The following is a 27,678-nucleotide window of genomic DNA, read 5'->3' as shown; positions in this document are numbered from 1 at the left end:
CAACGTGGGAAGATTTGAAGGGAGAAAAAGGTTCAGCTGAGGTCAGACTGTGTGGAGTTTGATAAGCGGCGCGTTGGAGTGGAGCAGACAGATGCGCTACAACTTTGTTTGTGAGGAGAGGAGGTGGCAGAGACGGAGGAGGTGCAGCCAGACACTGACAGCTTCTATTATGTCTGAGGAGACACTGGGAACCTGTTTACCTCTCTCTGCACTTACTCCCCTTTTTCCCTGACTTCTCCTCCCTGTCTGATTCTGGAACTCCGCGAAGAATTCAAACCACATTTATCACTTTAAAAAAACAACAAAATAAACATGTGCACAGAAGGATTCGATGGATATGCAACGCAGGACAAAGGAGAAAAGACTAAAAGGATGTCAATTGTGGAGAACTTCGTGATTATCCTGAGTTTGGTCACTTTTCCAGTGCACCTGCTGAGTATTATTCTCTGGAACTGGGACATGGCTATGTGTTTTAATATTCTAATTTCTTGGCGCGTTTCTCCCCAGACGTTTTCGATCCTCGTGTGCTCGACTTAATATTTCGAGCACCGTCTGGCAGCTGAAGCCTGCCCTGTTTCCCCCATGCCACAGACTATTATTTAAACACAGGTTGTTATTCATAATAACTCCTGTTATTATGTCTGCACGAGTTTTCAGAAATGAAAAATGTCCAACCTGTGGCCAAAAAATGACAGTCATTATATAAGAGAGCGGGGTCCGAAGTAGAAATGAAGAAAAGGGTGATGCAAGACCTTAACTATAAGCTCATCAGGAACAAAAAAAAACTTTTTATGTCTTAATTGATAAATTAGATCCATGTGTGTTCAATTGTATTTGCCTATTTATATGTTTAAATCAATTATACATTAGTTAAGACAGAGGAGAACTGAGCTGAAGTCTGCCAACAGAAAAGTTATGAAACACATATGTTCCTCCCGTTTACACTTAATGGGCAAAGGGAAATAATGTAAAACCTTTAACTGTAAGAAAAAAAAAAAAAGCTACATTATTGTCCAGAAAAATAAACAGTTTTTCAATTATAACAAAATCCTTTATCGTTATCTTTTTGGTGACATTTTTACACAGGATTATGCAAAAATAGAAGAACCAATGAAGGGCATTCAGGATCTGAGTGATTTGAGGTTAAAGAAACGTTTAAAAAGCAACATCGGAGAGAATTCGTATATCGTGCCTGTAGCGGAGCGAGTTGTAAACATGTGGCTTGAATGCGCACACAGCAGTGTGTGGTACTATGACTAAAACATAACACTTGTAAAGCATGTGTGTGTGTGTGTGTGTGGGGGCTAACAGTGTAAACAGGAGAAATGTAAGAGGAAATTGTACAGGATGCTTGGGAGAAAAGGCTCTGCTGGAGATGACATGGTCCTCATACTGTGAGAGGACTGAACCAGGCATACTGTCATCAAACTCACTTTAGTCCTGATATTTAGGCACTAAAGTAAACAAGTCCCTGTCACTTTCACTCACTGGGCGTCACTACTTCATGTCTCCTCATGGTGGCGCTGCTCAGATGAATGAGGGGAAACTCGAGGGGTGGAAGTTACCTGACCGAACAGCGGGATAATGGCGGAGAAAGCTACGTTATGAGATGCTCCATCATCCACATTCAATACATAGACTTCATGCACTGTTATCTGTGTTGTGAATAAATAGAGAAATTCTGCACTTTTCACCGATGCTTTGTTCTCTTCAGTTAGACAGATATCGCTATACGATGACTTGCAATATAATGATTATCACATAATCATTGTATTGTGATATTATTGGTATCGGGGACCATGTATCGCGTATCGTATTGCGAGTTACCCTGTGATTCCCGCCACTAATTTATTGGTGAAGTTGCATGTAGCAGCTGAATAACCTTCTCCTCACCCTCCTTTCAAAGTGTGTTGGAGAAACAACGTAGCCTTCAGTTAGCATCAAAACTCAAAAGATGTTTAGTTTGTCCATTGTGGGCTACTGTAAAAACATGGTGACTATACAGCTCTTAAAATATAAAAGGCTGATTCAGGGATAATGAAAAACAACAATTTATACAATCAGGATATTAAGTTTCTGTGTCAGTGTCTGCCAAATATGAATTTCACACACTGGGCCTTTAAAATATTTCAGTATCTGAGGTCGTAAACGATCTACAGTTCAACATGTGGACGTTTGAGAGAGACTCGTCTAATCAGTGAGTCTTGTCAGCCACAGCAGCGCTGGTGGGGAACTCAAGACTCACTCATGTTTGTGTGAATGCATTTTCGTGAGTGTAATCATGTGAGAAATTAGACCATTGATTATCTTGTGATAACTCTTGGCAATGTCCGACATGAGCTCGGAACAAAGGAATGACCTCCGTGGGAGTCTTTTCCCCACAAACTGATCACTGACCCAACTGCATCTGCGCAACGTTTCCCAAAACTGACAAGAAGAGACCAGGAAATGACCCAGGAGATTTCCCCATACTCTGAGTCTTCACTCAAAAAAGGGAGATTACTTTCTCCAATACAGAGCAGTGGCTCCCAAAGACTGGGTCGGGGCCCACAGATAGGTCATGGGAGATTTTTTGGGGGTCCTCAAACAAATTGGCAGAATTCTCCCACATTCACTATCTGTTTTCATTAATTTCATAAACATCTCTTGGGAACTCTTTGTTTATCAATTCCCCCCATGTCAGGGTGTGGAGCGACCGCAATGGCCATTGTGTGGCGCTAGAGAGTAACAATGATACCGAAAGTGTACTTCCTGTTGCCAGAAGGTGGCACATTGACTTTGCAGATCATCAACATGGACCCTAAACCCTTAACCCTAAAAAGAAGACGAAAAAGGAAGGAGGCAGGTTTTGGCCACTACCATGGTTGCCACATGGCGTGCATGTAGATCAAAGGAAGCTGAGGGCGGGGCTAATGGGAACTCAACTTGTGAAAATGTTTTGGTTTTTTTTTTAACTATAGTTGCTGCTAAATTCATCTGATCACCCTAAAACCAGGTTTAGCATGTGCTTTCCAAGTCTGGTGACTTTTCCTGCATGGCAAGGCTCTCAAAGAGTAAGTGAAAGACAAAGATGATGACAATGCTGATGAAAAGAAAGGAAATAATCAAACAAGAAACAATCAGTCTTTCAAATTTGCGCTTTTCCCGATTTATATTGGGTTTTTGCGTCACAAACATTTGCCATCTTCAAAAAGTGGGTCCCCAAGCTCAGATTACAAAAATAATCTAAAATAAAAATAAAATGCAATCGTCTCTATTGTTTTCCTTCTTTCACTCTGCCTCTCTGCTCTTTGGGAACCTGTCCAGAGGGGAAGCCTTCACAGCCGACATCAAACTACAGGAGGTAAACATGTTTTTCAGATCTCCCTCTTCACTCTCGCTCTGCCTCTCTCTCTCTCTCTCTCTAACTCACAGTCAGATAATTTTTCACATCAATACAGAGACAGAAAATCAAACTGAGCATTATTCGACCTATTGCCAGGAAACTTTCTCGCCAGAGCTGAAAAATGAGCATTGAAAAGTTGCATTCACGGCATGCCTTTTGTTTAAAAAGAGTGCACCGGATAACAGATAACCACAGAACGTTCCAGAGTTACAGGGCAACATCTGCACAAGGCCTGCACCAATGACAATCTCCAGTAGCAGCTCCAACAATAGACACAATATGGTTTCTAACTCGCTGGCCTGCTGCTCTATCGAAGATAAACAACCTAAAAACCTCAACCTCACAAACTCCCTGCCCCCGCTCCCAGTTCTCATGAGCCGCGCTCGCGTTGGCAGCGTCCCAGCTGTGCAGAAGACGCACCATTCACATTTCGTTAGCGGTGGTCTATACAAATCATTACTTTCCCCGAGCAGACATAACACAGAGCAGTCAATGACACAGTGCTGGTGTGCTGTACAAAGTCACGGCAGGCGACGGGGATCAAGCCATATACAATGCACTTATTTGTCATGATGGGTTTATAAAAGGGAATCAAGCAGCCCCTTGTGCTCCTTAATTGGGGCTGGGTGGAGAAAAACGTTGATGCCCAGAGTGAAACAGCGGGGTGGCACATGCCCAAGCACTCATAACCTACAGTAAATATAAACACATGCTCTGCCCAGGCACATGTGCCACGCTGAAAGAGTTCCCTTGTCCTCTGACTGATGACTGAAAGTTCCTCCTTCTCACTGCCCTGAAAACACGTGGATTTGGTCAGTTTGTTATCGAACCTTTCTGCGATTCAATATGACAAATGTATACTTTTCTACGTGATCAATGTTTCCTAAAGTTATACTATTGATAGATCTAACCGTTTTTTGACAAGTACTTTTCCTATTAATCTTGACAAACTGTTACTGCTTCAGAAGAGGTTTGTTAAATTTTTCCAAAGCTGTCGTTCCAAATGTCTGTGAAGGTTCGCTGTAGGCAACTGAACTTGCTTGAGTTAAGTTGAAGACATGACACCTCTCGTCCAAGATGTTTTCTTCAGTTCTGCTGCACAATTATGGTTATTTTTAACAAAAATCTGTTCCTGCATATTTCCAGAGTTCAGATTTACCAAATAGTTTGACTCTTTCATTTCAGCTCTAACTCTCAAAGTCCAGCAATCTTTATCCTCCATCTAATAAAAAGTCAGACGTCTCAAACACTGTGGTTTGATCTTATGGAATAAAATTATTATTTGGTGTCAAACTTCAAACACTTTTGTGGTAGTTTGATATCAACTGTTGGTAACTAAGGAGTTAATGAGCAAAGAGCATGCTGTTTGACGGAGATCTAACGGTGCTCGTGACTGGCTGTATCGAGGCGAAGAGGAAGTTACGACCAGAGTTGGAGATCATTCCACAAAAGAGAAGAGGAAGACGTGGCTTAACACGTGTGTGTGTGAATAATTGAAGGTATGTAAGGTATGTACGTGCACAGAATAAATATGAGAGCATAAGGAGGAATGGCAACAAGACAGTGGAACTGGCTAAAATCCAGAGAGAGCTGAATGCGTATTAAACAACATCACGACAGTGCTATAACGACCCATTGACGAGGATCTATTCTGTACCTGATACCAAACCGAGTTGAGTAGTGCTAGAACTGTATAATGTAAAGGTTTTACATGTTATTTCTGTGATTACATTTTTGAAATAAATACATTTAAAAGTTGCATGCAAGCTGCTGTGGTGTGGAAGGCTTGGCGGCTAAGACAAAAAATAAAGGTAACAGATACTGACATCAACTAACCTAGAGCCACGACGGTGTCCAACACCGAGCAATATCATCTGGAGGCAGATTATGGAGAAATATGTCTCTTAAATTTCCCAAGAGGGCCTGCAATTTTTATGAATCATGCACTGTAATTTATGAAAACATCATCCTCGCTGTTTATGCGGCTGTAATTGATTTGTTTATGAAAACAGCCATTGTTCTCCGGAGTGTCAGAGGCAGCCAAACCACTGAATGGCTTCAAGTAGAAGTCATTGTTCTATGAATGCAACCAAATCGAGGCCGCTGACCATGTCCGCCGCTGAAGCAAAGCAACACTCCCACTAAACAAAACCACAGCTGTGAGCTGAGCGAAGCTGACGGAGCTACAACAACTGTAGCGCCGTGCTTACTTTACTGTGATTCTGCTCTCGTGGGCTCTACAGGATGAGGATGGCCCGTGTGTCTTTTTTTTTTTTTCTACAGGTAATTCCAAACGCCATCTGGCAGCCTCGCAGCGTGATAATCCTGTCACAGTTCAATTTTCAGGTCCTCGTGCTCTTGACGCTGCTGTGGCCAGCAACACTGCACCATGTTCCAGTTTTCTGCTCCAGCTCATCAGGATCTCAGAAAAACGTGGAAGTGAGGAAAATTGGGTCAACAGAAATACAGCTACAGCCATGACTGGAGGAAAGAAAGGTTCAGTGGACGTGAGAGAGTACGAGAAACTGATTGTGGTCGAGACTGTGCAGCTGAGCAGATGTGCAAGTGTTCTTGTCATTAGGGGGTTTCTAAGCTGCGAGGATTTCCTTCTAAAGTGAAGCTATTATAAATGGTTGTGGGGAAAGACTGAGCAGAGGGAAAATTGATTAAAATCAATTAGATCGGATTTTGTGAGCAAACAGGCTGAGGCAGGTGAAAGGGCACATATGGAAACCAAACAAACACCCGACTTTCACTATGACAACACAGACACGGCATCCACTGTGGTTAGCCGTTTTAAAGGTCAAGAATGAAAACTCAACTTCAAGTCAAACCACATGGTTTTGGTGAGAAATGTTACATAATAAGTCAAGATAATGGAAGGATTTTTCCGTATTGGTGCGCGCCAGGAGAGAAACGGAGCAATGCCATCGGCGACCATGGGGAGGCAATGGAGCCAACAGTTCAACAACACAAGACGACCATGGGACACATTAATACAAGAGTTGACCTCACCTCTGTAAGCGACACGCTTGCCACTTCACTGTGTTTACACGTAAATTCACATACAGTTATCCTAGCCTGGTAGCTAACTTTGCTAAATGTTCATCAGACACGGTGTGAAGTTTACATACAAAGCCAATGTACACACACGAGTTGTTGCCAATTTGTCATTCTTCAGTATCTTACCAGAAAATGACTTTGGTAAAGTAAACGTCTTAAAATATATGACCTTTACTGTACTTATCAGTAATTTTCTGATATGAAATGTACTAAAGTTTTAGAAGTAAAAGTATGAAAAAACTTAGGATTAAGCCAGTGGTAGGGCGAGTTGTCTTTCAACTGGAAGGTTGTGGGTTGAATTCCAGGCTCTGCTAGTCTATATGTGTCCTTGAGCAAGACACTCAACCCCATGTTGAAGCATGTGAATGGGTGAATGCTAAGTATAAAGCAGCTCATCAAGACTAGAAAAGCTCTATATAAATACAGACCATTACCAACTCTTCTTCATCTTCTTCTGATTTTATTTGCTAGAAACGTGACTTTTGTACTTAAGTACAAGTTACATTCCAACACTGCTTAGCTGTTATGCTAACAGCTAAATTTCCCCATTGCGACAGTCCTATGCTAACCTAGCATGAAGGTATCCTAAAAAAGCTTTTCATAGCAGATCAATGTTGACCTTTCTGTGACCAGTACGAGGTGTTTTTAATGTGAACCAGTTTTCAGAAACCCTTTTTTCTCTTCACAGTTTCCACACACTGTTCATCTTCTCGCCTCTGTCTCTCATTTCTATTTACAGTCAAACTTGTCAACTTACAGACAATAAATCCCATCTGAGCAGAACCGAGAGAAGAAGAAAACGTGGAGAAAAACAGAGGTGAATGAAGAACAGAAAAAGGGCCTCATTCAGCAAATGGAGTGACTGTGACTTATCACTGACAGCATCTTCCACGCAGAACGACGGCCAAATCAAAGCAAGGTGCGACCACACGGGGTCGGGTTTAGATTACAGGCTGATGTCTGAAATATCACATGACTGATTGGCTGCAACCAGCGGTGACAACTGCACCGATGTTATCTCAGGAAAGCAGGCGGGCGCGCGATAAGGTGAGACTAATATGAGCGTTAGTGTGTTCAAACAGCGGCGCTCTGAAGACAGGAACAGGTGACGGCGTGTGAGCGTCTCTGCAGAGGAAACAGGGGTTTCCTTCACCAGTGAGTCATGCGTGACAACAACAACCCACTCGAAAACATGAATATGAATCTGTGCATGCACAAAAACATCAGCCGCTGCTGCTGCTGCTGCTGCTGCTTCCTCTTCTCTCCTCTCTCTGAAAACACTCACGCCAGTGTTTCCCCAGATTCTCATTTGTCAGCTGAGTGGAAACATCATTTAGACCATTGGACACTAAAATAGAAACCAAAACAAATGAAAGTTTTAGTTTGTTGGCAGCTTCTTACAGCAGGGTGACCCATCCTGGATATAATTACAGGGGAAACTGACATACATGCTAACACAGAACCAGTGGGACTGTTGTGTCGGTGCTCACATGTTGTGTTACCGCAGGGGTTTTTTTCTTCTCTGTGAAAGCGCCTAATTGGAAAATTTGCAGGAAAATTGTGCATTGGTAAAATTAAATGCTTAAGCCCTTTATGGCAACTGAATCCACCACTCAGGATTTATGAGTTTCATCGTTAAACTGTTTCTCAGGGCCGCGCTTTGGCCCAAGTGAAGTAGCAGCGAAGGCAAATTAAATCTTCAGATTCTATCACAACGACACACAGGGACGTGAAAGCTGAATTAAAAGGTTTTTTGAACACCGTACACTGTATCTTCCTGGGATTATTAGACTGCAGCTCATGACGCCATCTCACCCCTGAGATTAATGACGTCCCGACTCGTTTACTGTGTCTATTTTTAAAGAAGTCCCAGTGCGATCCGCGGGGAACACACAGCTCTCAGAGTTAATGACCTGAGAGCTGGTGGCACGGAGGCAACTTGGATAGAGAGGTGGAAGGATGGAGGGAAGTATAAGAAAAAGAAAAAATAAAGGGGTGGGGGTGGTGGCGGGGTGCAGCTTTGTGGAAGCCTGGCTCAAGGGTGTTTCCATGGTAGGATTGCCCAGGAATCTGATGCTGGTGCCAGACGTGGGGAAACCCTCGTCAAAAACAAGGGAGCACACCCATCAACGCCTGTCCAGAGACTCACATGGCCTTAAAGAGAGTCAGATTCACAGCTCACACAGGAGCACAACCCCCTGCTGCTGCTGCTGCTGCTGCTGCTGCTGACCCAAACTTTAACCATGCTTTATGAAGGTGTGAGCTTATTTTCTTTTCTTTTGTCGAGCTCCATGTCTCAACGGAGTCCAGTAAATACGTTCAAGATCCAGAAATAATGTCATTCGCTCGAGGCGAAGAAGGAAATCTCTTGTGGCAGTTACCCTTAGTGGTTTAAAGGCGTATAACTGGTTTATTGTATGTTTATAAATATAATCCTCCAATGTTTACACTGTAAATATTAAGGTTATGCTGCATATATTCCACTTGACTCACTGTCTATTCTACTATAGTTAATACTTTTCTTTATTGTATATCAATAGATGTTAAACTGCATGTTTATTACAATAAATATTTATTCATTAACTTGTTGACAGAGTTTTGCTGCTGTAACACGGCACATGTCTTCCTTGTGGGACTAATAAAGGACTATCTTATCATATCATAAAATATGTAAACACTTGGATTGTTGGAGTTTTAAACAACACTTTTACTGGCATTATTACTTTTATTTTGTTATGTTTTCTTCTTGGTTCTGTTTCTCTTTTGCTTTTTATATATGTCCATACTCTTTTATTCACTCTTATTTTGCTTGTGTGTGACATTTTGTTGTTCTTGTTGTTCTCTGATTTTGTTGAGGTAAGATCAACCAAAAAAAATCCCTTGATAATTTCCTCTACATATTAGTAATTAAATACTAATTTAATTTGTAAATATTTTTTTTATATAATTCAACATTTAATTATTAATATGAGAAGCAGCTTCTGCTGAGTTAAGTGATCACACACTAACTAAAAAGTAATTTAATATCATAACTTATTAAATTATTAAATTAAATATGTGTATTTGCTCAGTAAATTGTCTATGAATTATTGAACAAACAGGTTCTGGTCCTATTTTCTTTTTAGGTTTATTAAAGCTACATATATATATACATATATGTATGTATATATATATATATAAACATATATATATACATATATAGTAAAGTACCCAAACTGTCTTCGTATAATTTCATCAAACTGATTTAGGGGTCATAGTTTGAAGTGTATATTTTATTGTTATTATGTTACGTAAAAAAAAGAAGCTTTAAACAAGTTTTACTTCAACTTTACAACCTCACATAACTTCCGATGTAGTGTAGCAATAACCACGTCTTATAAACCCTGTGGTTTTGACGGCCTTCTGTACATACATTACTTTCACACGTTCTATTTATATAATTCAGTTTTATTGATCATCACAGAACTAAGCACATGTTTCTTGTCATGTTTATGTACATATATATATTATCTGTTGCTAGTTTGGTGTTTTCTTAATTCTCCTTCCAGAGTGTTACTTTAATTCTGAAGGAGCAAATGTAATAAACCGAATTTGTCTCCAGGGATTTATAAAATATGCTGATTCTGAATGTGACTGAGCTGATCCAGTGAGACAACATCAAAAGAACATACAGTATGTGGAGGGTGGAGGTGCCAAAGAGGATATTTATATTTTTCCATCATTACTGATTGTTTATTTTGCTTAACAGGCAGCAGCTTTAGTGTTTCTGTCTCTGCGGTGTATTTACATGATCTGGCGCTTTTCTCCGGAAAAGATTGGGGTTAATCAAAGAGGCCTGAGCTCAAATAATCACTTCTTGTTTTGATAAACAATCTCCCTCCTCCATTGTACAATAAGAGGGTGGAGGTGGAGGAGGTGCAGCCTGAACCTGGCCAACCTTGAACTCTTGCTTTCACAGGTGGAACAATGAAAAGGCTTCTCTCCTTTTATTTCTTTTTTTCTTACCTTTCCTCTCTCTCTCTCCCTTGAATGAGTCACATGGCTGATAGGATCACTTGTGTTTACATTGCCGAGCCTCGGCCCACACCGCGCCTCACGTTGCTTCAGCTAAAGCTAATCAAGGAAATTGTTGTTTGTAAACCAACATCTGGGAGCAGTCCCCGCTCCCTCCAAACCAAAGAGACTTAACAGAAAAGAAAAAGAGAAACAAATACTGGGGCCTGGCACACACACACACACACACACACACAAACCTGTGTGCATCCACGCCACGTGCGCACACACTCTCACACACACAAACCTGTGTGCATCCACGCCACGTGCGCACACTCTCACATGCACACACACACATGCTGCATTTGTGATCCATTCCTCGGCTGAACAGGCAATGGAAACTTCTGCAAATGTAAATCTGCTGGGTTAAAAATACAGCACATTAATGTGCACCACATGTGGCACTCTGGCAAGATGGAGGATATTTTGACGGCAGAGGGAGAGGAGGGAGCAGTTCTTGGGGTTTCTCCAACAACAGGAGACACACACACACACGTACTGAGACACTGAAGCCATTCCTCCTCCTCTTTTACCTTGAGCCTTTTCCACAAACACCACTTTGGAGTCATGCTGGAAGTTGTGTCCGCTGAGGAGCATCCTCTCCCCTCCGTGGGCGGGACTCGTCTCCAGGCTCTGCTGATCCACTAGCGGCAGCTCCTGCGCTGATCTCTGGGCTGTTCGGAGGGAGGGAGGGAGGGAGGGAGAAGAGAAAGCGTACTCATCGCTCAGGCTAATGCACACCCACTCCCCATGCAGACCTGAGCATCCAGGCCCAGGCTGAATAACTACCTAGACCGCTTCCACAGAGGCACGGGTGCAGCTGTAAACCTCGGCCCCCTCGTGTCAGATCCGTGCTCCCTGTTTGCCTCAAAGTAAAAAGAGGCTTCCCCTTCTGTTTATTTGTCTTTTCCTCAAATGAAACTGGATGTTTGCTCTCAAATATTTAGCTTTAAGAGTATCTTTCCTCTCTCTCTACATCTCTTTCACCTTCTGGCCTGCTCTTCTCATCCCTCACTTCCTTTCTTTCTTTTTATCCCCCTCTGAAATGATATGTTATTTGTTATGACTTGTTTACAAACTTTTTTCCATTTAAATGTCATAGTTAGGTCTCTTCCGTGAAAGATACCTGCAATTTTACTGCAATTGACCATGACACATGAGTCAAAGCTAAATAAAACCGGAATAATTCTCTCTTGTGAGGATCATCTTCTCGTAATTCGATGCTGCAGCGTTCTGATTTTGATAAAACCCTCATTTTCTGTCTTTGGAAACCATCAATTTTTCCCACTTCCCTGCGTTTCTCTGCGTCTTTCTACTGAATAACCTTACACACACACACACACACAGCGAATGAATTTTGGTTAAAAAAAAAATACAATTGCTTTGTGGCAGCCGTTCAGAAACTAACAATGGTCTATTTCTAGGCGCTGAGATCATGGTTTAACTACTGTCTTTCATTTACCTCATAAGACTTAATCTCTATGGCAGCTCTCAGAGCCAGAACCACATGAAGTGGCTGATGTGCCTGAGTGTGTCCTGGTCCAGAGAAAGGTCAGCTGCAGTGCAGAGCTGACAGTCAATGGACTTTATCAAGACGGTCTTATAAAGACGTCCATTGTTCTTATGTTCATGATTGATTGTATTGTTTGACAAACACCCAGAAAACCTGACACTATTTCATTTTAAGAGGAAAAGGTACTGACTCTATGACATTTTTGCTTACGACATAGCTTCAGCATTAGCTTTCAAATTCCAATTTAGATATCACAGTTTGTCTCAGTGAGCTGGAACATTGTGACGCGACAAGATCCTCGGGACACAGTGCCCGGAAAAATTGGAGAAGAAAAAAAAAAAAGACACCTCAACAAAATCCTCAGATATTAGAAGTTAGGATAAAGTTTGTTTGTTTTTTTTGTTTTTTTTTAAAGTAGTTTTGTGTATTAGTCTACAGCTATTGTATCTACTACTACAGCATGCTGCTCTCATGGGCACAATCACAATGCTAACATAATATATGTATATATATATATATATATTTATATACACTATATGTAGATATAAAATTATATAATTATATGTAATAATAATAATAATGACCCTGAAGGCATGACTGCAATCCAAGTTAAACATGTCACCATGCTAACGTTAGCTAACAAGCATCAAGCACAGTTTATAGCTGATGCTAATGGGATTTGACGCCAAGAAAACCCCTCAGGTATTAGAAGTTACAATAAAGCCTTTTTTGTATTAAACGGGGTAAAGGTGTCTTATCTGCTTAACTTTTACTAATATCACTACTACTACTACTACTACTACTACATTATACAGCTCTCATTTTAAGATACATAGCACAATGGTATTGCTAACATACTAATGACCATGGTTGTCATCTAAGTTTAATGTGTTACCATATGCTAATGTTTGCTAACAAGCCTCAAGCCCAGTTTATAGTTTCTCGAGCTAGCCATTGTTAGCAATACCTGTTAATAACAGTGCTAAACAGTGTAGCAACATGTGCATTGATTAAAATTGAACAGTAGTAAGTGTACAACTGATTTACGGGGAAATAAATAAACAATTAAAAGTAGCAGTTTTTGAGGAAAGGATTTGTGAGGTTGCTCCGACTTTCCGAGTTGGAAAAATTCTGACTTCCGACTAAAATTTGAATGCACCATTAGGTCAAAAATGAGAGTTCTCTGAGGAACGTAATTAAATGTATGTGGTTTAAAGTAGCGTTTATGCATTGATTGTCTTTTAGTGCCAAGAAAATGAAAATATAAACATTCTGACCCCATAGTAGATACTGTAATTCACTTAGTTGACAAAACTAACTACAATTTTAGCATTAATTTCTAGAGTCTGGGCTTTTGGAAAAGGAGAGAAAAACAAGATGTACTCACAGCACTCTATGGGATTGGACGCAGCCTGTAAGGACACCGTTCTCCCTGTGGCCTGGTTAATGTGGATCCTGAACACCATCCGCACACGTGTGTTCTTGCGTCCGATGTCGGTTTCCCCCTTTCGCAGCTCGATGTCTGAATTACGCAGCTTCAAGATCCCCGCGCAGTCGATTCTGTTAGTGGAGACACGTGACAGAGAGTCAGAGTCTGCCAAAGTCCCTCTGTCCACCAGGCAAAATGATCTTTTATGATGTATGTATAAGCTCACAGTTATTCAGGTGGTGATTTATGCAGCACTGCAGCCAAATTGAAAGTGATATTAACTCTGGATTCCATCAACAGTGTCCTGACAGAGGCTGCAGCCATGTCAAGAGAAGATTAACACCACCGCCCTCAACCTTTACACCTCACTGCCTTTACTCCTGGGCTAAATACAAAAGTCTGTAGAAATACATGGCTGGGGACTGTAATTATATCAATATCTTTGATATGATCGATACCAGATGGTTTCTAAAGTACTGTTCCCCTACAAAAACTTTAAAAACCAAAAGTTATATATTTTTACAGTGTCACAGTCTTCGTCGGCCACTTAATAAAAGACCACCCTGCCATTCTTCTCCACCATTCCCAGTCTGCACAATACCTCACCAAAAACCTAGCTTTTCCACAGCCGTGCTACTTGATGCCACATTCCTCAAAGCCTAGTTAATGTCAACTTTTACACACATTTGAACACTCCCTAACATTCTTCCTGCCAGACACTGGGGTCTGCTCCGCTGGCGAAGTAATCAGGTGTTGATGCTGAGGACCCCAGCTGTTCTGCTCTCCACCTACGTACACAGGCTGAGTGCAAAACCACACACACTGAGGCGTCCGCTCAGTGCCTGACAAATGTTTCAGTAAGAATACAGCTGGTACTATGAGTAGTTCAATCACTGGATTTATTGTAATTGGAGTCATACCATGTCAAATGTGAAAAAATGTGGACTCGTGTTGATTAATGGTTTAATTTAAGACATGCTCCCCTAAATAACCTAAAGAGAAGCTATTTCAGAAATATAATAACGCCTGCCTGTGTTCTTCACCACTTTAATAAAACATCTATACGTTAGACAAAATGTCATGTCAGAACAAATAAATCTCCCGCAAATCCCTGGCCTAAACTTTAAGCACTCTGAGGCGTGTCGTCCGTGAGAAAAGAGAAACCGTATCCCGAGGAGATGGCGTTGTATAAGAGGCGCTTATGTGTTGCATCCATTAAAAAGCAGAGAAAGTGCTGATGCAAACAGGCTGCTACTGCCTGCAGCTCAGACACAAACACTGGGTCGCTGTTAGCAGCTTTAAGCTTCCCCGGTAATCTGATCTCTGAGGCTTATAAAATGGGAAAGCCACTCGTCTGTGTGCAGGGGGCAACACTTTCAAAACCCAAACACTACAGCAGGGCGTGCACACATGCAGGACACACACAGACACATAAAACAAGTCAACATCATGTCTCCAGCTTATCAGCTTTTTCATGTTTTGGCAGCAATGAAACAAAGTTTGGGAGGATTTAATTAACCAAATTTGTACTAAAATCCTCCTCAGAGAGAAGTGAAGGATGCATCCAAGAAAATGCCTTAAATTAGAATTTGAAGGCTTTCAAATAACAACTCTGTTGTCCATCTTTGCAGAGCAGCCAGAGCAGTGAAAGATGGTCACGCAATCTTAGCAAAATCCATATTTTATATCAATAGTGTTTCATACATGTCAGATTTGTGATTTCAAACTTGGACTAAAGTCAGACTAAGAAAAATGTGGACTTGAGACTTGACTTACAGTACATGGGAATAAATATTCATGTCTCCTGTTCTGACCTGGTAAAATCCCCCAAGGAATTTTTGGGGCTGTGACTTGACCTTGACTTTGACTTGACCTTGAAGAACTTGATTAACACACAGCTCAACGTGAATCAGTCTCAAATGGCTTGAACTTTCATTTGGAATTATCTTAAATGAATCAAACTGTTGGCATGGGCTTCTCTCAATGTGCTTAAGCCTTGAAGATCTCAATGTAGACTTGTCTTAAGACCTGACTTAGACTTGATGTGGAATTGCCTCCAATGACTTGAAACCAATATCTCCAAAATGTCTCAATATTATGATCTGGTAAAAACCCAGAAAAATCGTATCTTATTTAAATTTGGGCTGTGGCTTGACTTGGACTTATCTTGAAGGATGAGATTCCAGTTGGCCTTCAAGTCTTACATTTCTGACTGATATGACACAACATGGTCTTGTCTAAATGTCTCCAGACCTGACTTGGGATTGCTTCAAATGACTTGATGTGGTCTTGCCCTAAAAGACTTTAAAATACTAAGGCTCTAGTGGTCAAAGTTTCACTTTTCAACCACATTCAGGCAACATTTTGGGAAGCCACATAAGACCCTGTCAATTCCTGAATCAAAGACGAGTCTTAGCTTACCAAACCCTAACCATAAAATTGTCTCATTTGTTTAATTCAGACTAAAACGAACAAAGACTTCAGTGATGGATTCAGATTCTGGTGACTCACATGGCCCGCATGTTGTTCTCCGGCAGCAGTGGGATCTCCAGCACCTTGGTGTTGTTGTGCAAAGTCTCGTGGCTTGGGGTGGACACTGTCTTCCCAGTGATGCGGTGGACCTGGTAGAAGGCGTGAGGCCTCAGCAGCCTGTCGTCAGCTGTGCCAATGAACAGCTGCAGGGTCAGAGGCTCGCTCTCCATGTAACCGTGGAGCTAAAGGGGAGGCAGAGAAAAGAGTTGCGGTTGAGTTACTTGCATTCTGTCAAAAACAAATGTAGGGTCTGTCAGAGTTCAGGCTTTCAGCACGGTGGTTTTCAAATAAAGTGCCCATTTAGGATCTTGTAATCACCATTTCCATCTTCTTTAATTTACTACCAATGATACACTTCCTCCATCAGTACATCTCAGGCCTGCCAAGATGTTGATCCTACAGTAGCTGAATCTCAGGGGCAGCCTTTGCCAGAGAGCAGTAAAACCACCTACAGTGAGCGGCGATGTGATTTGTGAGCCCCCATGCACGCCGTGCAACAACACTAAGCTAGTGTTTCACAAAAGTCAAGGTTACGTCAGTCCCTCTAATCCCAGGACATTCAGGGTCAAGAAAAACTCTCACGAGTGACCCTCCTCTGATTGTTATCAGTAAACCGATCCCAGCATCCCGGAGCAGGAGACAGCACAGGCGTGCTGCTAGCTGTAGCTTCAAGCCCAGACCTCCATAGGTGTTACTTGACAGGAGGCCTCCTGCCAGGATGACCTCAACCACCCAGACTGTAGAGAGCAGGCATGAGGCCCAAACCCGCAGGCTGAAATACGAGAACAGCAGCGCCGACTGACACACAGTTGGGAGAGTTATGTATGATATCCATACAATGTGACAAGGGAGGATTTGGAGCACAAGCCGTCGCAGTCAAAACAATTAAAACACAAGACAAAGGATAAAAGGGGCTCTAATACAGGACAGACGTGTGTCCTGAACAAATGTAGCTATTCTACTTTTCAGCAAGCCACTTAGGATTTGGACAAGCCATCACTCCGCGTCCGCCGAGTAGACAAAATCAAATGTTTAAATATGACGTTTTGGAAAAGTGAAGTGGTTCACAAGTATTTGAGGCAGAATTTGTGGTCTGCAGAGTTTCACAATACCAACTTTTTCCCTCTGTCGATCACGATGAAGTATGCGGCGTGTGTAATAAAAATGCATAATTTATGTTGTTTCAAAACGAGGAGAAAGTGTTATTAAACACAATTATGCTGTCAGTAGTCATGCAAATAAGCGACGGCATTTTGGATCAACAACGTGACCTTGCACGTATCAGAGGTTTGGAAGCGGGCGATCGCAACATGTGACACATGACAAAATACAATGTGTAAAATGTGCAAATTATACATATTTAAAGTTGTGTACTTTGTTTTTTCTAAAACTCAAAATACATTTTCCAAACTACTTTTTCATGCAATTTAAACTTTGTTGCAATGTTATTATCGACTGCAAGGATTTTAAGTGATATAAGTACGTTTTTTGAATATTTAGAACAATTATTATGGTGCAATCTGGGTCAGGTATAAAGACTAAAAGACTAAATTAATTAGGGACAACATTCTATCACAAACTTCTTTATTTACTTTCTTTATTGCCTCTTTTTTTCTAAGGAAATAAATTAAAATTATCAAATTGATTTCCTTGATAAACAAGAAAAGTAATACGTTTATAAAACATGATAAAAACATATTTGATGAACTTCCTTGAAAATAGAACGTATCCCTTGTGTTATATTATACAGATATATTTTTTAAATGTATGTTAATTGTATGGATATCTTTGTTAGTTTTATGTTAGTTGATGTATGTGAATGTGTACATATTATTTACTATTTTTTTTTGCTTTCTAATTTTTCAGCTCCTTAAAATGTCAATATTTTCTGGTTTCTTTGCTCCATATAACAAAGAAATCATTAGAACTGAATCAATCTGGTCTAAGGACAAAACAAGACATTTGAGAGTATCATCATTTCCAGGTTTGGGAAACAGTGATTAACATTTTTCTGGCATTTTACGTTTGAAGTACTGGAAAATATTCATTAGTTGCAGCCCTAATTTGTACATGAATAAACATAGGTATTGTTGTTGATAATCATCTCTCTGCCATTATCTCTATATTATGTTAGGTGATTGTGATTTTGAAGAAGAAGAACATAGTCAAATTTGTGCAGCAGCAAACACTGATCTCCATCCAATCATCAGATGCTCTGGGTGGGAGCGTCAGGAGGAGGGAAACTGTCGAAATGAAGAGCAGTTTTTTACGAACATAAAGAGGAGCACTCGAGGCGAGGAGTGCCCACCACACCGAGGCTGAAAAACTCAGACTGGGGAGGCACAACATGTGATTTGGAGGAGGATTCCTGTCAGAGTTAAGAGCCTGCAAAAGCCCTGTATATTTGTGTAAGGAAATGGGCTGCTGCCTAGCAATGCTGTTTATTTAGGCAGCACAGAGGAGTGTGATGAAGTGAGGTAGCGCGCTCGCAAAGGTTCGGTGGTTGCTTTCAAAATGTAATCACTAACAGATTAGTGATCAGATTATCTGCTCTGAATTATTGTCAGAAACAAAAGTTTAGACATGAAGAAATGATCAAACACGATTGTGTCAGATGTCTCATTTTAGCTGTTTGTCAATGTTATGCTTTCAGAAACAATAATTTGTGAGCACTTGTTGTATATTTGTTGGAATATTTGCAAATCACATGCGTCATTCATCATTTCAGACACGGGAAATTATCAAGGTGGTAATTTTGCAATCAAGAGACTTTTTTTTTTCTATTCGCTTCACTCGCTCTGTAATCTGAATATGTTTTGCAAAAAGCAGCTGCAGTGAGCAACACATGATTTGTTGTTGCGATTAAAGCACTGTGATACCACTAAATGTAAACCCTGTGCTCCTCCGCCCTAGAAGTTTGACATTAGCAAAATGCAGCCACTCCTCCCTTGTTCATATTATCACCCACAAGAGGAATGCCGAGACTCTGGCTGCTCAAGGCACCAAAGAGGAGGAGAAAGGGGTGAGGAATAGACTGGGGTTACCTCTCTGTACTCTGTGCGGGATGATCACACTTCTACACAAATGTAGGGTCATCTATAGCACTATTCAGACGGGATTAGTTTTACATGGGTAGGTGGAGTAACGGGTTTTAACAACAGGACATCTGTATCGTTAATGTTCAATTTGCAGGGGATAAAAAAATCTCAATAGAACTACTGCTGCCGCCGCCTGAGCATACTATATTGCTTCCTGATTTCACAAGCGCAGACAGACATCAACATGGCACTGACACTGACACTGACAGCTAAAACGCCTAAAACACAAAACTTGACCAGGGATGAAACACGGAATTCAATTTCAGTTTCTGTGACAATGTCGGATTTGAGACCATGGTGCTTAGGCACTTACCTAAAGCAAGTGCTTTCGACCTTGTTTTGGTTCAGAATACACCAAACACACCAAAGGTTTGCCACAGACTTGTCTGCTAGCCTAGTGCAAAATGAATGCTTATTCAAGTGGCTACATTGCTTGAAAATACGTGAAAAACTACTTGTAAACAGGATAAGATGGAAAATTTACGTACACATATTACACACTTTTTTCCCTCGGGTTAAAGTCGCCATAATCTTTACTAACATAGTCCGGTAATGATTACTGACGTGGCACATTCAGACGGGACTAAAATCACTGAGATGTTCTGGTAATGATTCCTTTACCCCACCATTCCATGATAAACTAATCCCATCAAAATAGGGCTTGTTTTGTCCAGAGAGGGATATTCCAGTAGCGACTCACCCTGTCACACTTTGTGTTTCACATGATATGACTTTGCTTCAGAATCTAAATTAAATCACAAGGATCAAAGCCAAGAAAAGGCTCATGACTCTGAAATATTATGTATAAATTTGGGTCATGAAAGCTAACTTCAAAAAGAAAAAAGAAGACCTCACAGACTTGAACGAGGGTATTTCCTCTCCACTAAAGTGCAGCACGAAACCCTGAGCATTAACTGCGGTGAGGACTGCACACAGCACTTCAGAGGGGCATACTTCAGTCTGCTGCCGGTGTAAAGGCGGGTGTGGTTGAGGCAGGCAGCGCAGCGGCGATGGCATTGAAAGAGAACAGAAAACAGCCAGTTTAGCTGTGATAGATGCTCGACGTGGAGAAAAAGTGCACCACACAGAGCAGGACCTTCCAGAATAAACTCTGTGAAGTCTGGGCAGGGTTTGAATCACGGGAGCGTCGGGATGAGCCGCAGAGGCTTTCGTCAGCCAGCAGAGGCTGCAGCCCCTGTGTGTACCATGTAATCAGGAAGTCACAGAGATGGGGCTGCCTTGTCTGAAGCTCCCACCAACATCTCCATCAGAGCCTGCCAGAAACGTGTGTGGTTCAGCCGCTGCCGCCTCCGCAGGACGCAGAGCGCGGTGATGTCAGCCGTGCACACGGGAACTTTCCTAAACAAAGGGAAGTCTGTGTGGTTGGGGCGGTAGCTGGCGGAGAAGAAGGGGGAGGTTTGAGTTTGGGTTTAAAGTGAACACACGCTCTCTATTTCAGCCCGAGTGAACCCAGAACCCTGTCATTAAATCATTAGCACCTTCTCATGGACAAATACATGCGTCGTGCACAGATGTGTGGCGGCTGCTGCGACACACTGGGTAGCACAACATGTTTTCATTCAACTTCTTTAAGGTTTTACAGCTGCATACATATTTGTAGTACTCGTGTTCCCTAATTCTACAGCTCCCTGATAAAAAAAAAAAGAAAATAGTGAAAGTGCATTAAAAGATAGAGATAAAAAGTTCAATCTGGGCAGAATTTCATATCACAGAGTCAATTTAGAGTCAATTTAGTTTCTAATTAACCTAAACCCAATCTCAATGCCTTTGAACAGTGGGAAAATGCTAGAGTACACAAAGAAAACCCACGCAGTCATTTAAAAAAACAAAAAAAACATGCTAACTCCACACAACCAAACTGGGATTAGAACCAAAAAAACATTGTTGTGTGGCGACAGTGCTGCCCATGTTATGTCTCATCTACTTGCAATTTATTTTAAATTTATTCCAGCTGAAAAAAGCTCCACCACATTCAAGCAGGAAAAGTATTTTGGTCTGTACCCTGACTTGAAGCCAAAATACATCTGTTGAATTAGCTAATTTGTTCAACCTGCCATATGCAAATGCTAATAAATATGTGCAGTAATATCTTAACCCTTTCAACGTCATATAGTTTGTCCAACAGGATTATGTTATGTTTAATTGTTAGCATTGATGCTTCACTTACAGTGAATGACTCAAACAATGAAATTTAATCTTTCTGCTAAAAAATGCTAGCCAGCTAACAGCTACAGTCAAGAGCTAACAGCTTGCTACTCTGTGGCTACGAGGAAAACTACTCATTCTCAAACATTATCACACCTAAAAGACTACAAACAAAAATTATTCTACTCCTTATGTCATGAAAATCCAGTTAATTTGCAGACCCACTGTAATGTGTTAACAAAATGTCAGAAGTATTAATTAAAGCGACAGCCCCGCTTACCGCTCACTTTACCCGACTCCTTCCTTCAGACCCTTTATTTATTCAGAGACTGAGGTCAGCGGAGAGCAGTAATGGTTGGGGGACCAGATGGGTTTATAACCAAAACATATCTGCAGCCCACATTTATTTTTTTCTTCAGATTCGACCACCAGAGCTCCTGTGGTTAAAGCTCATGACTAAGCTTTTACTGGCCACGCTACATCACTCCGTAACTGTCTGTGCTGCAACTGAGGGCGCAGTGGAAAAGCTTGACTCACCCACGTCTGGACAGGAACTGGCTGAGTGGACTGGTCTGTCTAGTAGCATACCTATGGTATTCCATTCAGAAATGTGACATCTTTGAACGCCATAACAGCCAGGTCATGAGACACATGCTAACCAGATCTATTTTAACACATGAGGTAGAAAGCAGGCAGAGGGGAAGTGTTGACGTGAGCAGTGACGAGGTAAGGGGATTGGGGAATAAATGGGGCTAATGGGTGCACCGTGTGTTGGACTAATCATTACAGGAAACGCAGCGGTCTTGGTTTGCGGTTCCTAACATGTGGTTTGGGCCCCTACGGGAATGATTAGATGATAAATATTAAAATTATGTTGTTTTTGTTGTTTTTCTGAAAGAATTTCAGTGTTTTCGCATGAGAAAAGAAGACAATTCCTAGAAAAGTTGAAGCTGATGTTAACATAGTTGTCTTTTGGCTAACTTTTAGCTAACTTCCTGTGAAGGGTTACTCTCCATCCTCCTTACGTCACCTTATGAACACTGTCAATGTCGTCTTTGGCTAACTTTTAGATAACTTTCAGGTACAGTACAGTTAGCATTTTTGTCAGATCCCTGAGCCTGAGAGAACCACATAAATCAGTGATAGGTTTCGGAATACGGAGCTTGATAGTGGGCGTGCCTCACACCTGGGGAACACAGCAATGTCAGAGAACACTGTTTGGACATTTGTCAACTTCTAGCAAATGAACATATTAATTGATGTATTTGTGATTAGCAGAAAATCAACAATGCAGTTCGGCAACATGTGGCACAAGCCTCCACCAGATACAGTACATGTGAGTGCAGCACAACAGCAGCTTAAAAAAACAAAAACCTAAAAAAATAAAAACCTGTTCTAGCAGACCTGAATGACTGGGTGTCCTCCCGCCAAGGCCTTCACCGCTCCCCTGCTGCCCTCTGTCTCGTAGTGGGCTCGGTGGTGGGACTTGGGCTGCACATCGATCTGCAGGCTGTATGGCCCTGAGCTGGATGGCAGCTGCCAGTCAAGTGCTGGCAGGGACGGGCTGTCGGAGGCGAGAACATGTTGAACATGTCAACTTAACAGCATGGGAGGAGAGCTTATTTTAGACACACTTATCAAGGTAGAATGTGCAGAATGTGAACAGTGTGATGTGCCAGACCTTGCCTTACTGCTGTTATGAAATTGCAAATATGCTAAAACCTCTCAGAAACAGATCTATATGGAAATCTTTTAAATCCTCAATTTATGTTTTCATTAATTTGAGCCATTTCTTTTAGGCTTTATTTCAACAAATAGTGTAAAAACCACATCAGTGATGAGTGCCGCTATTTTCTCACCTTACATATTGCTTTGGTTTGGGCCAGGAGTACGGGTGCTGTGGCACGTCCAGAAACCCACCACAGAAGCCCTCCTTCTTTAACAACATGCGGTTGGATATGTGCTCGTCCTCACAAAGCTGTCCCGGACTCAGGTCATCGCTCCCTGGCTCCACCTTCAGGCTGACAGTGGGACTATGCTCCAGGCTGGTTTTCCGGGCCTTCATGGGGATTCCCTCGCCCAGGTCAATCACGCCATCTGTGGTCAAGGCATTAATGGCAGCCAGGATAGCTGAATTGGTGTATTGGTTGGTGTTTGGAAGCCAGGTCTCCTCTGTGACACTGAGGCGAGGGGAGGTCTGTGGAGACGGTCCAGGCGAATGGTTGGGTGAGTATGGAAACTGCTTGTGCTGCACTCCGCTACCATTTAAGCTGTACTTCCTCTTTGCACCACAAGGGGAGTTGGACCTGGAGCCACGCTGACCAATCCAGGTGTCATCTGTTATGCTTGTGCGAGGAGAGGTGGAGGGGGAGTGGCGAGGGGAACCTCCGGAGGTGCAGCCGTCACCCGGCAGGGCCAGGGTGGAGCCTTTAGGAGACACGGACGGAGACTGCCATGGAGAATTCTGGGGCGAGTTGTCATAGTTGTAGGAGAAGCTTGATTCATAGGAAGCGTCAGAGTGGCAGCTGCGAGATGAGATGCTGCTGGCCGGACTCAGGCAGCTGGGGTCACGGTAACCCTCTGCACTGGGGAGGGTCAGTGTCACGATGGAGTTGACTCGCTTAGCAACAGGAAGGCTGTTCTGCTCCACCTCATCCTCAGGAAACTGACCGTAGGCTGTAATCTCAATACGGGGGCTCTCCAGGGTTGGTGCACCGTTTGGGCGGGCATTAGGGGAAGAGTAGTAGCCGGCCGCTCTAATGTCATCCTGGGTGTCATAACTGTGAGGCTCGGTGACAGAGACAGATATGATGGGGCTGGCCTGCAGGTTGTGGTACTGTGACGGGAGACAAGGGTTGCCCAGCGGGAGGGAGAGACTGACATTTGGCGTGAAGCCATATGCATCTGAAAAGCAACAAAAGATCGAGTTTGATAATCAAAAACACATTTACTGGCTCCTTTCCTGGGAGGGAGACAGTTGCCAAGTTGAGTGTTGTGAGAGCTGTTGCCTATAATGGCAAGAGAGCAGCCTCTCTACTGGATTTGGCTCTGGCTTCTTCCCAGTGCAGAGGGTCTGCGAGTAAAAACTTAACACCTCATCTAACGGAATTCCCAAAACACACAGAGGCATGCGACACAAAGCGTCTCTGAATGGCTCAAATTGTACAAATCAAATTAGGTGAGAGACACAAGTATAGGAGCCAAAAATAACTGCAGCCTAAAAATAACCAAATGCAAGACCAGGTGGTTATTTTCCACTACATGCTGCCAGATTTACGCCACTTAATGCACATGCTGCAGCCCATAAACTGTGACATTATGAAAACACACACAGTGAGGCCTTTGTTGGCCAGTTTCATGTTCCAACAGGCTTCAAAAATAAACACAGGAGGGACACGATTCGGTTATTTGCATGCTGTGAAGGTGCACGCTGTACCGAGCCACGGGGAAGCTCGTGGTCTCAGTCCAACGCTCCCGCTGGCTTGTAAGAAACTCTGCCCGTCTGTGGCGAAGGCTGAGGTCACCAGCAGGGAGCAGAGAAGGAGCGGAGGAGGAGGAGGGGGAACATGGGAAAGGGAGTTGTGGTTATATGGTTGCATGAGGCTGTGTGACCACAGCCGGGCACATTGATATGGATGAAAAAGGCAGACAGATGCAGTCAGACAGCCTGCAGTCACCACAGCTCCTGTCTGCTGTAAATTAAAGAGAATTAGGGGCCCCAGTGTAAAGACTATGACATCAGTGCTGCTCCATATGACTCCTTGTAATAAAAGAAAATTATGCGTATGTTTAATTCTGCTTGCGGTGTGTGTGTGTGTGTGTGTGTGTGTGTGACACAGGAGCCCTAAAATGTTTGTTTTCTATAATTAGACTGCTGTGAATGAGCTGACATCCTAACAGGTACCCTGAGGGGCTCCCTGCCATCAATACTGCTCCACTCACTACTGCTACCCACAGTCATTAACGCAGGTTCAATTCTGACTATTTTTGGGAGCACTGTTTAGTCATGAGCCACGCCCACTTTGCCCAGATCAGCAGGGAGGGGCACGAAACTGCATCTCCACTTTAATACTAACATCACAGAGACTCAGTGTGTTCACATTCAACAGATTAAATCAAGATAAAACTCCACTTTACGCATCCGTGCGTAAAGTTGAATAGATACCACGTTTGGAGCAGTTTAGTTTTAAATGAAAACGAGACGGAGAGAGAGTTTTGAAGAAAATAAAAGTCAAACTCACCTTCTTCAGCTGATTTCATTTCGGTCTTTGGTCAGGGAGCAACGTCTGAGATCACACTCTGAGCGCAGTCACAGATGGGAGCGATCCTTTATCCATAAAGCGGAGTTTACAGATTCCCCAGCTGTCGCTCAGGATCCTATGTCGCCAGCAAACAACCGCAGCGAGACAGCGAAGTTAAAACAATCAGAAATTTAAACCAAAAGCCTGTGGCGAACAACGACGGCTCCGATATTAAACTCAAAAAATAAAGAAAGTCGTATCCAAAACCGAAAAGCGCGACGCGTAAAAATGTATTAAAGCATGAATATGATCATGGCTGATGCAGATGTGTGGTAGAAAAAGCTGTTTTCGGGATTTCTGACTCTGTAACGGGGGGATCCTGGATCTGCTGGGTCGCTGTGACGCACTGCTCCGGCGCAGGGAGGACTTCTGCGCTTTTAAACCCGGGGATCACCTCGGCGGCGGCGCGCCGCCCCTCCGAGCTCTGACGCATCTGCGCGTCCGACCACCAGATGGGTCCAGTGGAGATCTCCTCTTTCTTTCTCTCTCTCTCTCTCACACACACACACACACGCGCACACACACACTGGGGTTTCACACGGGATAATTAGTGGAGCTGGCAGTGAAGCCTGGAGGCTCCGATATGCAGCTGGAGCGCAAAAAGTAAACCTCCAGTAACTAGAACAACACATCTTCACAACACGTCTGGTGAACATAATCCAGCTGATTCTGAGCCACGGTCAACCACATCCTCTGCATGACACAGCACAAAACACTGTGACCTCTTGTTCATGGACAGCACCAACATTAATCTGCAGTTTCCACCCACTTTATATCTATCTTCCCTTTACCCTCATTTACAAAACAGTCTCAGTCGTAGTGACATGGACGAATAACATTATGTTCAAAATTAAAGGGGCCTTCTGTAAAACTGCACTCCCAATTCCCCAATTCATTTTGGGGTCACTATGTGGCACTAGAGAGAGGCCACCAATAATTTGTCACATCAGAGTACAGCAAAGCATCAGGTAAATAAAAACAATTGTTACTCAAGCCGTACTTCCTGTTGCCAGTAGGTGGTGCAAATGATTGGCTTTGCAGCATATCACTGTGGACCGATTGGCCGTAAAGCAGAACTATGCAGGATTTTGATGCTAATTTAACATGTTCAGAGTCACTGTGATGGTTAATGTCTTGTTGTGGGGAGAGTGGGCGCTGTCTCCACTGCCCCCTACTGTCTGTTAGCGGAAAACCAGCCTTTGCAAGATCAGGGTAACTCCGATCCGGAGCCGCCAAGAATAAGGAGGTCTCGCAAAGTCTTGGGTCTTGTGAGCAACATTGCTTCACAGAGTTACACACATACGATAAAGACAGTGATTGCGTTATTTCAGACGTTCATCAAAAAAGAAGCAGAGAAAAGCGTTGTCGGAGGAAGTGAGGAAGAGGAAACGACAGTCGGACAGTGTTGTCCAATAGAGAAAAAGCCACCAGACGTCTAAAGTTATGCTTTAAAAAGAATGATCTTCAGTCAAAATAAGCACAGCCAAGCTGTTTCTCTAAACATCACAGTTCTGTAGAATTCCATCCCTTAATTGTGTTGTTCTCGATAGTTTTCTATCAACTTCAAACTAGACGTCCCAAGTTGAAGGTGATCGTTTGTTTGCTGTAGCTGCTCCCAAAATTACTCTCAGATTTAGGGACCAAACACTTTGTAAATCCAAAGTCAAAATGTGTATTTGTAGAATGGCTTCTATCATCTAAAAACACTGTGACATGTTCCGTTTGCTCTTAATGTAAAATTTCTTATTTTTATGGATTGTTAGCTTCATGATTTTTTACTATTTTTTGTCATTATAAGCAATTTGGCTAACTTGCGGGTGTTGTAAAGGGCTATATAAACAAAAATGAACTGTTCCAGCACATGAATGTACAGCTCCAGAGCTGCAGACGGGACATGCCACAGCACATACGAGTAAGTACACCTAAGCGCTGCTTCACGAGACGTACATGAAACATAATAAAACATGAAACTTCCCTCAGAGCTTGTGTAGGCATCGTCGCGTGGCTTTGAAGTTGTTTGCAGAGACAAATAATTCCCTTCCCACTTCCTGCTGACAGACGTCTGCGGGGCCACACAACTCATAATTATCCATACTTGCATAGAAGTACTATATAAAAATCGTATCATATACCCTGTC

General features: G+C 42.5%; 1 protein-coding gene across 1 annotated transcript in view; it reads right to left on the bottom strand.

Moving 5' to 3' along the window:
* The window catches only part of nfatc1 (nuclear factor of activated T cells 1), a 50,418-nt gene extending 24,413 nt beyond the window's left edge, over positions 1-26,005 (bottom strand). Inside the window, exons 1-6 of the mRNA XM_044052337.1 lie at positions 25,481-26,005; positions 23,099-24,143; positions 22,644-22,803; positions 15,955-16,157; positions 13,402-13,574; positions 11,035-11,175 (exon numbers count right to left, since the gene is read on the bottom strand). Of these exons, the coding sequence (XP_043908272.1) occupies positions 11,035-11,175; positions 13,402-13,574; positions 15,955-16,157; positions 22,644-22,803; positions 23,099-24,143; positions 25,481-25,499 (1,741 nt within the window). The 5' untranslated portion in view covers positions 25,500-26,005. The remainder of the gene's footprint in view (positions 1-11,034; positions 11,176-13,401; positions 13,575-15,954; positions 16,158-22,643; positions 22,804-23,098; positions 24,144-25,480) is intronic.
* Positions 26,006-27,678: the final 1,673 nt, after the last annotated feature.

Source organism: Solea senegalensis, linkage group LG20 (assembly GCF_019176455.1).
Source record: "Solea senegalensis isolate Sse05_10M linkage group LG20, IFAPA_SoseM_1, whole genome shotgun sequence".
Taxonomy (NCBI): Eukaryota; Metazoa; Chordata; class Actinopteri; order Pleuronectiformes; family Soleidae; genus Solea; species Solea senegalensis.
Note: the sequence above shows the minus strand (reverse complement) of the source record. Positions and strands in the feature narration are given on the sequence as shown.